The sequence below is a fragment of the Phascolarctos cinereus genome, unplaced genomic scaffold, assembly GCF_003287225.1.
Source record: "Phascolarctos cinereus isolate Bilbo 61053 unplaced genomic scaffold, phaCin_HiC Scaffold_5;HRSCAF=322, whole genome shotgun sequence".
NCBI classification, from domain to species: domain Eukaryota; kingdom Metazoa; phylum Chordata; class Mammalia; order Diprotodontia; family Phascolarctidae; genus Phascolarctos; species Phascolarctos cinereus.
Window position 1 is genome coordinate 236,854,639 of NW_027555958.1, and position 12,705 is coordinate 236,867,343.

General features: G+C 37.8%; 1 protein-coding gene across 1 annotated transcript in view; it reads right to left on the reverse strand.

Annotated features, from left to right (window-relative positions):
• Positions 1 to 12,705, reverse strand: part of DNAH8 (dynein axonemal heavy chain 8) — a 419,266-nt gene that overhangs the window by 86,506 nt on the left and 320,055 nt on the right. Inside the window, 4 exon segments of the mRNA XM_078155390.1 lie at positions 4,282 to 4,403; positions 7,196 to 7,386; positions 7,513 to 7,765; positions 10,095 to 10,200. Coding sequence (XP_078011516.1) covers positions 4,282 to 4,403; positions 7,196 to 7,386; positions 7,513 to 7,765; positions 10,095 to 10,200 — 672 coding nt within the window.

A 12,705-nucleotide genomic window follows, 5' to 3' on the forward strand; every position in this document is an offset into this window, starting at 1 on the left:
AAAAATGATTGGTTGGTGCCCAGATCTCCTGAATCCTGTGTGTAGCAGTAGGCAAGTAGTAGCACCAGCAAGATAATCATGGATGACCATCGACAATGAAGCTATCGAGCTAACAGGAAGGCAGGGCAAACTAAAATACCAGCATAAAACAATCTAGATGTACACATATGAATAAAATGACAAACAAGCTAATTAAAATAGATAGTAGCCCAGAGACAACTATTCCATCAGAAGAAAGCTAAAGTCATCATGTAGCTACCAAATTTCCTTATAGCAAAGCACAAGCTAATTATGACCAAGCTTAATGTACAGAGTATTGTACACTAAAAAGAGATTTAGAACAAGGAGATCAGACAAATATCTCCTTTCTCAAGGAACTTAAAATCTAATGGCAAAGGTCAATTTAATAATACGCTGTCTATATATGAGGATGATCTGCTGCCAATAGGTTATTTCTCCAGGACTGGTGCTATCTAGCCACACTCTCCCCCCAAGTCTCCATGACCCAGGGCCCACGTTTGCCAGATGTGGTGGGAGGTGCAGGCTATAGCCACAGACAAGAGCAAAATTAAATCATGTATGCAAGAGTAGAACTTATGACCCTTACCCTCATTAAGTGCCCCACTCCAACCAACCATAAATGGACAGATAAATGCGTTCTTAATCAGCTTGAAATGAATATGAATAACTGTCATTAAAAAGAAAAAGAAACGCTATTATTTGCTGTGGAAAGATGGCAATTTTATCATGAGATCAATGCCAGCTCCAACTTTGCTTCATTGCCTTATTTGTCAGTCAGCACCAACTGCAGAAGACAGAGCTAATTATCAGGCCCTGACACTTAACGAAATCACACACACCCTGCTACTCACTGACATGCCAACAGTGACAACACATAGTTACAACCATCTTTTTTCTGAGTTGTACAATTATCTTCCAGTGATAGTTTAATCAACTTTGCTTAATCAAAAACAACCAGATGAGCATGTTCAAACAAAGGAAGAAAAGTAGGCAATGAAGGTGCCCCATCTTCACCATGAGAAGGAAAATGATTAATAGGTGAGAAGAAAATTTAAAAAATAGGACACTTTCTTACTTCACTTAGTATGAAATAAGCACTAAAAACATTCATGTCAGGGTGGGGAATCAGAGGAGCCTGCTAAACCTGCTTGACTGGGGTACTTCCCTGGCTCCTACTTTTGATGACATATATACACCCTGGCCTCTCACTGAAGAAGTGAACGCAGGTTTCTAGTTAGTACCTGTGATAAAAAAAATTTTTTTTTCAGTTGTTTCAGTAGTGTTTGAGTCTTGATGATGGGGTTTTTCTGGCAAAGATACTGCAGTGGTTTGCCCTTTCCTTTTTCAGCTTATTTTACAGATGTTGCTGTGATTGTCCTTTGTTCTCAAAGAGGACCATGACAATGGGGAGATGATGACATGACTCACAATCGACTTTGATTTAAGTGAAGGGAGGGCTATGCAAGGTCACCAGCCTCACTTTCTCCTCCAGAACCATCTGGGTCCAGTGGCCAGATATTCATCAGGATGGCTGGAGATGGCCCAGGATGCAGTGAGAGGCTTTGACCCTTTAAAGCTATGGTCTAAAAAGATCTTAAAAGGTTAAAAAGACCTAAAAAGGTTTTTACTTTGAATGAGGCAATGCCCACTCAGTGAATAGGCCAATTTAAGAAGTGAGTCAAGGGATAGCCCCTTTAATGCAAAAAAAAAAAAATTAAACTGGTTGGGGAAAACCCTCAGTGTTGCTGGCCAAAAGAGAAAGTTACTATTTACATTCACTCTGAGTCAGGAGGGCCCAAAAAAATCACCATTAAGTGGTGCTTGGGCAGGGACCAATTGTTGTCCAATCTATGAGCTCCAAAATGAATTGGATTTAAAGCTTGGTCTTTGAGAGAGAAAGTTAACTAAGGAAGCTTTCAGCCATCAAAATTTACCTTACAGATGAGGAAACTGAGGCAAACAAGGTTAAGTGACTTGCCCAGAGTTACACAGCTAGTAAGTGTCTAAGGCTGTATTTGAACTCAGGTCTTCCTGACTCTAGGCCTGACCCTCTATCCATTGTGCCACATAGCTTCCTTGAATGACAAAAATGGGCCACATCAAAGGGGACTGACCAATGAACAAAAAGAACTATCCATTCAGTAGGTTTAAAAGGAGAATTGACTTCTGCTATTGCTTTCTCTTCCTGTCTGTTGAGCATGTTGATACTTTGAGCTTCCCCTTACACACCTATGATGGATCAGAGGATCAAGTTCCTCTCATCTTACCCCACGATAATTGTGACCACTATGATATCATGTCCTAGATGAGCCTAAGACTAGGCCTTGAGCCTCTGGCTACCTCTTGGCTTTTTGTTTCTTTTCCTGAACACAAATGACCCAACAGCATTTCTGAGATGGCTAGTTTTGGCCTTGGGGGAAATCTTGTGAGTTTAGGAGCTCCTGGGCCTGGCTGCTAGTTGTCCAGTAAGTAAGGGGTGCTCTCTATAACAAATTCTTGGAGGAGAAGACAACTTGCACAAGAAGGACACACTTCAGTCATGCCCTGTTTTGCAGATGATATGAACCTTAAATAAATTCTTTGGACAATATAGATCCATAGTGTCACTGAAGTACCTGTTCAGCAGTACCCCAATGTTGAATGTTTTAAGTATCAATTTTCTGGGAAAATATAAGAGGAGTTATGAGTTACTGGGACACTCTTTAAGTATTTGTCAATTCACACTTAAGAAACTTTTATGTTTAAAGAGCACATAGCAGAAGAAATAAACTACTGTGCTATACTTGATCAGCCTTGTACATTGAGTACCTTTTTACCAAGGACCTTGTTGATTTCCTCTTGTATCCTTACAGTAGGGACATAACGAAGAACACAGTATGTGATAAAAACAAAGAAACAAACAGATACCCTTTCCTTGGAGTCAGGTCCTCTTAGAGCTGAACTGTGGTGGAAAGAGGGAATCTCTTCTCTGGAATGTGGGTTTATATGGCTGGGGACATGTCTGGGATCTGAAGGGGTGATTTCTAGCTTAGGTACTTAATCCCTTTTTTGGGAGCCATGAGTTCATGGCTCAACTAAGTTTGCTTTCTTTTTGTGCTAATTTTGCTTTTCCTATCACTGGGTAAGTTTGGGCCTTCATTTGGGGTACTCTTATATGTTGTAGGTATCTTCAGATTTTGTCTGAATTTCCATTTGAATTGTCTTATGCACTGACAAGGGCTCCACTGGGAAAATGTAGGAGCTGCCACTTGTGCTGAAGAAATGAACCTATGGGGAAGAATTTTTCCTAAGGCCAGTTTGGTTTCTCCCCTAAGGGTAACAGATCCCTAATGGCTGCTAGGAGAGCTCCACTTACTCTGGAAACTCTTTTGGGACTAGATTTTTACTTTGAGATGGGAAATTCATTTGTTCTTTCCTTTCCTTTTTTTTTTTTTTTTCCAATTTTGCCAGTTTGTTTTATTTTCATTTCCTTTTTTTTTTCATTTTCTTTTTCCTAATTGTTTGGATTGCAATAGGCCTTTAGAAGTACTAGCCAATTGTTAACCTGTAAGAACTGTGCAAAAAGTCGTTTACTTAATAAATTTGTATAACTTTGTATTTTAGAATGATTGTAATCACCAGGACCACCAGCTATGGGAGGCCTGGGCTTTCACAAAAGACTTTTCATTGTGAGATTGTCTAAGAACTGTGATGAATGGACTGCTAGAATTATTTCTATGGTGTCCACAGGAGGCCAGTAAGAACTGAACTGTTTTGACTTTGTTGAGACTCTTTAGTGGAAGGCACTGAGGAAAAGCCCTTGAAAGATCAATGATTGAAAAAAGAAAGAAAGAAAGAACAATGATTGAATCTTCCAAGCTCCCCAGACAACTTTACAGAACTGGGAATATAGATAAATTTGCCAAATATATTGCAAGTGGCTTGCTGGCAGCAGTTACCAATGATGCCAAATTTGATGGGCTACCTTGCAAAGCAGTGGGTTTCCCTTTATTGGAAGTCTAGAAGCAAAGGCTTAATAATTATTGTTGGGAATATTGTGGAGGGAATTCTCGTTCAGGAACTGGGTGGCCTGGGTGGCCACTGAGATCCTTCTACCTCTGATAGATCACCTTCTGTGATAACACCCAGGGATTGCTAATCCAGTATAAATGCAATAAAAGAATGCAATTTAAAGGCTAGACTCAAATAATGAAACTCAAATGAAATTTTCTATGTTTATTTCTGTTTATAAAGCTGCATTTTAATCAGCTAGTCCCCTACCTGATTCATAATTTCTGCAAATTGTGGTAATTTGCTCAGTTCCACAAGATTTAGCCAAGTCATATCAAGAATCCATCTAAAGGGTTTGGGAGGACAGGCTTTGAGATCCAGGGCTGCTCCTCCTAAAAAAAAGTATTGTAAAAGCATGATTCATATTGCATAGTTCTTCTCTTAAACAAAATTAAAAATAACTAATCATTGTCTATCAAAATAAGCCTTTACACCCTCAAGTTATATTGATATCTAAATTTCATGGGCTTATTTATGTTGTAAACACACTTAATTTAGTCAAGGAGACTTCGCTGCATATAGCATAGTGGAAAGAATCCTGGATTTGGACTCAAGAGAACATGAGTTCAAATCCTGCCTCTGCTTTCCACTCACTTAACCTACAGACCTATGTTTCCAAATCTGTAAAAAGTATGGAGGGTGGGGAAGGAGGTTTGGATGAGATGATTTCTAAGGTCTATCTAGCTCCACACCTTATGGCCTTTCTCTGGTACATTATAATATTACAAATGAAAGCTTAGATTTGTCCAGGTAAGCCTAAAAGTGCCTACCTAGACATGGGTAAATTTCAAGATCTGTCCTATATCTGATCTACCTTTTACATTGGATACCTTTCCAGAAAAGACCCTATTGATTTCCTCCTGTATTCCCTAGGTAGGGACATAATGAAGTAGAGAGTTACATGAAAAACAAACAAACAAACTGATACCCTTTCCTTGGAGTCATGTTCTTCTAGAATTGAACCATGGTAAGAAGAGGGGACCTCCACCCTATGTTGTGGGTCATTTGGGATCTGAGGGACTGATTTCTATCAGCCCTGGGTACTTAATCTTACGTCTTTTCTCTAAAGAATAATTTAAATTTCACTCTTGATCTGGTACAGAGGGCATTTTAGTTGCTAATAATAGTAGATCACACACACATTTTTAAGAACTGCAAGGAGAGCAAAAGGGTTTAGCATAATTTCAACTCTTGGCATCTCCTGAAATATAAGAATCTTCTATTTGCAGAGAATGTGTCTATAAAGTCTGACAGTTAGTGGCAAGATTTACCACTGGTCTGAAACTGACTTATAGAGTTTGATCAAAATGAAGTAGGCAATTCTAGATACATTCAATCATCTCTACCCAACTGTAATACTAATTTTTTCTGAGGGGAGGGTAAGGTAGAATTTTTAAAGGTATGTATATGGGTATATAACAATAATTTCAAATTTTTATTATACCATATACTTGCTATTTGAGGTGTTACATCATAAAATTCCATCTTCACGTTTTAATTCACAAGAAAAAGTTTCTAAAATTTTTCCTCCCACCTTTTCAAACACATTGTAGGGCTCATGAAATACTATTAACATCCCATCAACCTCCCCATCAAAAAAAAAATTAAAAAGAGACAATCTAGTTTAATGACCTCTTGGCCCTGGACTTAAGTATCAGGAGTATGAGTACATTTCATTTATTACACACTGACTATAAATATATATATACACACACACACACACACACACACACACACACACACATATATATACACACACATATATATAATGCATGTATGTATGATATACACATATATACAAAAATACATCTATCTATAGCCTCCAGTTTTATATTGCTTTTTTACTGTCACTACAAAATCTTTTTGAGATTCTGTAGTTTCAGTGTCCACATTTCTCTTAGAACTCTTAAGCTCTCAGTTTGAGAAACAACAGACAAAGCCTAGTCTGAACTTTATACCTCAGTGAAGGGGAGGCTTTGAGTTCATAACATAAAGAGTAATTGAAGGAATTGGGATATTTAGCCTGGTAAATAGAAGACTTGGTGTATATGTATGGGGAAATGATAGCTGTTTTCTAGTATTCGAAGGTTTGTCCTATAGAAGAGGAAATTAGACTTGTTCCACTTGGCCCTGGAGGGAAAGACATAGGAGCAATGGGTAGAAATTGCAGAGAGATAGATTTTGGCTCAATGAAAGGAAAAACTTCCTAACAGAGCTATCTGAAAGTGGAATGGACTGATTCAGTAGGTAGTGAGTTGCCCCTCCTTAGAAATATGCAAGCAAAAGCTGAATGACTTCCCACTTGTTGGGAGAGTTATAGATAGGAATCTTGGTTAGGTATGTATGTATGTATTAGATAAGATGACCTTTGAAGTCCCTTCCAGCTCTAATATTCTATGATATTGAGAGATTATTATATCAGAGTCTTGAAAATAATGGCATATACATATACATATAGATATATACATATATTTCACCAACCCACCCATTCCCAATGAAATGATGCTTAAAACATAATTACTGACATTGACATTCTTTTTCTATTTGTTGGCAAAAATTGTTCCTTACCCTAGGCAAATAGATGGCTAGCTATTACCAAAGCTGGTTGATATAGGTAACATGTAGCTCACAGTTCAGATTTATGCAACAGTGACAAAGAACTATCACGGTAGTTTATAATACATCAGATAGAAAGAGATTTTGTTCTCTAGCTAGTACAAAAGAATGTAAAACAAATCTTTCACATGTGTATATCAGGGAGTATGGTGTATTGGAAACTTGGAGTTAGAAATGACTGAGGTTCCAATCTCTGACACTTACTAATTGTATGGTCTTAGGCAAGGTACTTAATGATAGGTTTCACTTTCTTTAGCAATAAAATGGGAATAATGTCATCTGTTCTATTTATATCACTGGATCTTTTTGAGATTCAAAGGACATATATGAAGATTGTTGTATAAATGTCAGTTATTATTAAATAATCAGTAGAAAAATCTTCTTTAATTGCATGTGAATACAAATTCACTATACTTTTATGCTGTTTAGAAAATGGAGTTATGGTATGCTAAAAAGAGACCAAGAATGATTTCCTGTAGATAATACATTTTAATTCTGAAAAATTTACCTTTAATAAGGGCCTGAAATTCTTTATGTTTAACTGTTCCTCTTTGAAGATCAATCTTTAAGGTCATAAGGAGGGCAAAAAGGAATTTGTGGTTTTCATATAGGCCTCTGACTGAGTACACAAAAACTTCATGAGTCAGAAACTCAATAATATTTACAATTCTCTTCTGAGGCAAGGGAGACTTCTCAGACCTAAAAATCACATTAAAAATTAAAGAAACAAAAAGCAATTTATAAAAGAGTGAATCTATCTATCTATCTATAAATCAGTTTTAAGTCATTGCTTCTGAGTAGGAAAAATAATAATCAAATTCCAACCTGGCCATGGATTGATCAAATAATTTCAAGAATTGTGCCAAGGATGTCTGGTACATGATATTGACCATACTCATTTCCGTGATAAGAAAGTAGAGAATGCTTCCTCGTGTAGCAGCCGGTCGAAACTCTTCCTGAGCATTATTTATCTTGATCTCCGTTTCTGCTGCCACATGCAGCTTTTCACTTACTTCAGCAGCTGTTTGCTTGGTTGTCCGGAGAACACCAATGAGAGATTCATCGTCCACCAAAGAACCTAAGAGTCAAACAGGAAAAAATATAAGATGACAAAAAGAAATGGCCTTAATGAGAGATAGCCTGCTTTCTATCACGTTTGCGCTGTAGTTGTCCCAACGTTTAGACAGAATCCATCACCACAATCCTTATCAATTTAAGAAATGTGCTCCATTGGACTGTGTGTGATAAGATCATTTGAAATTTGGGTATTTCACAAAAACCCACTGGAATTAATCAAAGAATTGAGGGAAATGTCTTTTCTACTAATTTTGAAATTTGATATTCATAATAAAAGTACCGAAGTGGTAAGCATCAGATTTAGCTTTTGTGGTTAAAGCTAGGGGACTTGGTGGGCTGCTTTATATAAATGTTAGTGTACATTAGGCACCTGAAATGTTCCTAAGGTCATCACTGGTTTATTGGAATGGACACTCTAGTAGCTTTCTTCCAAACCTTCTCTCAACTTCCTCTATTTCACAGCTTTTCTCTTCTTATTACTGTCTAGAGGGTAGCATAGGAAGGGTAGAGGAATCATTTTTTCCTAATTATGCAAATGCTCTTCACTCATAATTCTACCAACTACACATACTCCTTTGTAAGTATTATACATATTTTTCTTATTTATGCATTTTTAAACATATCCTAATGTCCTTGTCAGCATGGTTATGGTATGCCTTTGATGGTAAGAATCATCTAGATAACAAGCCTGTTTGTTTTAACTCTTTCAGTGAGATAAAGTCTCTCAAGGTACATTATGCTAATAAGTGCTCAATAAAGATCAATCATGATAACAAGAAGTTAAAAAAAAGTCATGAACCAGCTTGGGACTGATTTTTGTGGTAGACAAGAACGAACATTTAGATTTGAACTTGGGAAGACAGTGCACTATCAAATGCCATAAGAGGAAAAGAGATTCCTTCCATGCCTGTTCCCAAATTTATGGTGGCAGAAAATTACTCCTATCAGTAAAATGTATGCATATAAAGTTCTATGCAGAAACATAGGGAGGCTGAAGAGAATACCCTAGAAAATCAGATATAAATGACAAAATAATTATAAAATAAACTCAGTACTGTTGGGGTTTTTTTTTTTTCAGAATCACAGTGTAATCTTCTTGTAACAGTTGTAGATTGAAAGTAGACAGATTAGTTTCTCTTGGGAAATCAAGTTAGATAATTATTAATTACCTATGTGGGAGGGGTGATACCATGGTGCATGTATGTTAACTATATGGGAGATAGATAGGACTTTGGCACCTTGCTCAAGGCCATGCCTGACCAGAGGTCCCAGTGGGTTCTTATGTATCTCCTCACTGGGGACCATGTTAAGATGGGAATTCAAGTCCCTGCTTGTGACTGAATAGCAATCCCAAAAGATGGACTTTTACAATTTGGTGGCCACCTACTGAGTTCAGGACTTTTAGGGTGTCTCAATTTTGCTGCTGGAATGCCAGCATAAGATGACTGTTGCAACTCTAGCAATTCTTGGAGGATACCTGTATCACCACTAAGAGGATTATGAAGCGGAAGGAGTATAAAAAGCCAAAGAATATGCTTCATGGGCTCACCCCTTACACCTAGATTCATTGGGTTCCTTATTTCTCTGAGATGGAGATGACAATTCAATCAAGAAAAGTGTTACTTGCAAGTGTCTAATTTCTGTTCATTTAAAAAGATCCTACATAGCATCACTTATCAATGTTGAGATGGAAACTGCTTTTCTTATCACTGCAAAGATATAACTTGAGCCTTTCTTTCATTTTTGTTATTCAAAAAAGTTTTATTGATATCTTTTGCTTTTACATCATGCATTTCCCACTTCATCTCCAGATTAAAAAAAAAAGGCCATTGTGGCAAAGAAAAACAATTAAGCAAAAATATGTGATGCGGAGACTCTATCTGACAATGTATACAGCAGTCTGTCCTAGTAGGAAGAGAACAAACACTTACATTATAATTCTTACTCTGTGCCAGGCACTGTGGTAAGGGCATTTACAAATACCATCTCATTTGAGCTTCACAACAATCCTGCAAAACAAGTGTTATTTTTATCCGTATTTTACAACTGAGGCAAATAGAGATTGAGTGACTTGCCCAGGATCACACAGCTAGGCAGGGTTTAAGGCTGGACTGGAACTCAGGTCTTCCTGACTCCGCACCTGGCACTCTATCCATTGTGCCACCAGTTGCCTCTAATAAGACCCTCACCTGTCTGTTGTTAGGAAGGAGGTGTGTTTTATTGCCCCTTCTCCAGCACCCTCAGTGGCCAGAACCTTAATGTTACCATTTCATGGGTAGAGAAAAGATCTTACAAGAAATGTTTATTTTGAATCCATTACAAGATAATACCTTTTGTTGCACTTAGTTTATACAGCAGGTTATCTTCTAGTTCTTTCATCTTCCTCTTATTAAAAGTAACATCTTCCATAAGTTTAATTCTCTCTGACTCCAGTTCCTATTTTTAACCATCAAAAAGTGGGACAGTTGTAAAAAAGCTGCATTAATTTTATAGTAAATCCGACTTATTAATGCTTATCATCAACCAACATTTTCAAATACCCAAATGTACTAAAGTATGTTTCATAAATGCAGGAATGATTAATATAATCAACAAATCTATCTATCTCCTTATCCGTCTGAACTGCCCACATCTAATGCTTGACATTGTGTGCCCACTGAGATGTATGAGTCAAGTATGACAAATGTTTTCCCTAGCTTTCTTGAGCTGGTTTTCTTGCTGAGGGGCCTCTATTCATTTCTCACAGGTTTTTCCTTCCTTGACCTTGCTCACTTAGGCCTTCTACCCACACACACAGAGCTGCCTTGTCCCTAGGCAAAGGTTAACCCTGGGCATAAGTTTCTCTGGATGTGAGGAGCCTAAGGTGCCAAATAGGAGGCTTTTGACCTTCAACTTTGCCCTGATCCGTTCTGGGCTTCTGTCTAGTACAACTACAAATCACGTCTCACATGTTGTTTTGTCTAGACTTTATTTCATTTGTGTACTTCAATGGGCTTCTTTCCTGTTCTCTTTAAATGAGCACCCACTTATTAGATTCAGATTCTCTTAAATAATGCTACATAACATAACCTGTCATAAAGCCTTCCCAGATTAACCCTTGATTCATTCAGTCATCCATTCAGTTGGCCAATGATTTCACTGAGAATCTTGGTACTATATAAAGAGCCCTGTGACATATACTATGAAGATAACACAAAAAAATAGAAAACTTAGTGCCTTCCTTCCTGAAGCTCACAACAGAATACAGAAGCAAAGCAAATATAGACACAAATATAACATCATGTTTGGGAAAATGCAGATTCAATAATAGATTAATACAACTGGATAGAACTATTTACACTGAAAGGCTCACAAGGCTGTCAGAGGGAATGGAACTAAAGTCAGAGAAACTTAGTCAAAGAAGTTTTCATGGGAAAGGACTTCTAGGCAGAATTTTTTTAAAAGAGTAGAAGGATGTATTTTGAGAGGAGAATGTTAGGGAGTGAAACAACATGAAAAGATACAGAAGAGGAAGCAGATAAATCTTATTTAGGGGATGTAATGTTTGCTTCATTGATGTAAGGAGTTCAAATTAATTATGAAAAATTAAGATAGTCAGATAAAGGGGGGTCACTGAATCCCAAACTGGGGAAGTGATTAAAACCACTATAGATTTCTCAGCAGGACAGGGAAATGATCGAATGGGACCTAAGGCAGATGATATTTGCTTCTCTTTATAGAACAGACTGGAGAGGGGAGAGGCTGGATGTGAGGAGGTCAGCACGAAGACTTTTAATAGTCTAGATGTATCACAGAATCACAGGAGTTTAGAGCAGGAAGGAACCAGACTATGGAGATGATCATTTGGCATAGCCCACTCATTTTACAGATGAAGGACTTGAGCTAAAGATACAGCAAGTAACTTGTTCAAAGTCACCCAAGTACTAAGTGGTAGACCCAGGCCTAGACCTGGACCTGACTGAGAAGAAATGAGGCATAGTGAAGTCAGGAAGATCCCAGATCTGATGCTTACTGGCTTTATGACCTTGGACAAGTCACTTAACCTCCCTGCGCCTTGGTTTGCACATCTGTAAGAAGAGGGGAGCACTGGACTCCACAGCTTTGGAGGCCCTTTCTGGCTCTAAATCTCTGAATCTATGACTCCTGCTCTGATGCTCTTTCTATTGTATATGGTTATTTAGATTAAGACTGTAGCAGAGAGAGGGAGTACAAAGGGATGAACACAAGAAATGCTACAAGGAATGAGGGGCTGTGGCTCCAGAAATCCCTGAACAACTCTAATTTCGAAGCTTCAGGAAATATAAAATGAATTAGCTCATTATTTTGTCGATCTTGTAAATTTTAAACCACAGTGGGGAACTTGTGACGTTTCTGCTCCATCTCACGCCTATTCAGCTCAGAGAATAACTTGCCCTCGGGTGACCTGCTATCTCCCCCTTAGAATGGAGTCTTAGAAGATTTGAGGATAAAGAGCCATTGAAGAGTTATAGTTAATTAGATAATTAGAATCTCAAAGGTCAATGCTAACATAATGGAGCTCAAAATCCAAGAATGAAAAGCAGGGTGAGAAAAAAGCATCACACATCCAAGAATCTTAGAGCTGGAGGGAGCCTCATTAACTTCCTCATTTAATAGACGAAGCCCAGAGTGGCTGTAACTTGCTCAAAGTTACAGCTATTTAGTGGCAGAGCTGAGACTAAAATCAAGGTCTTACTCCTAGTTAAGTGTTTGGGCTTTTTCCCCCATTACACTGTGCCATATGTTGTTCTGCAGTGTCTAGCAGAACACTATAAATAAAGCTGATGCACAATACGTATTTAGTGATGAAGATCAGAAGATCAGAGATGATGCCTATATAATTTACAATATTTAGTCTGGGGCTACCTAGTAGTTTTGACTTTATTTTCCCATGACAGGGCTGACCCAGATCATAAATAATTT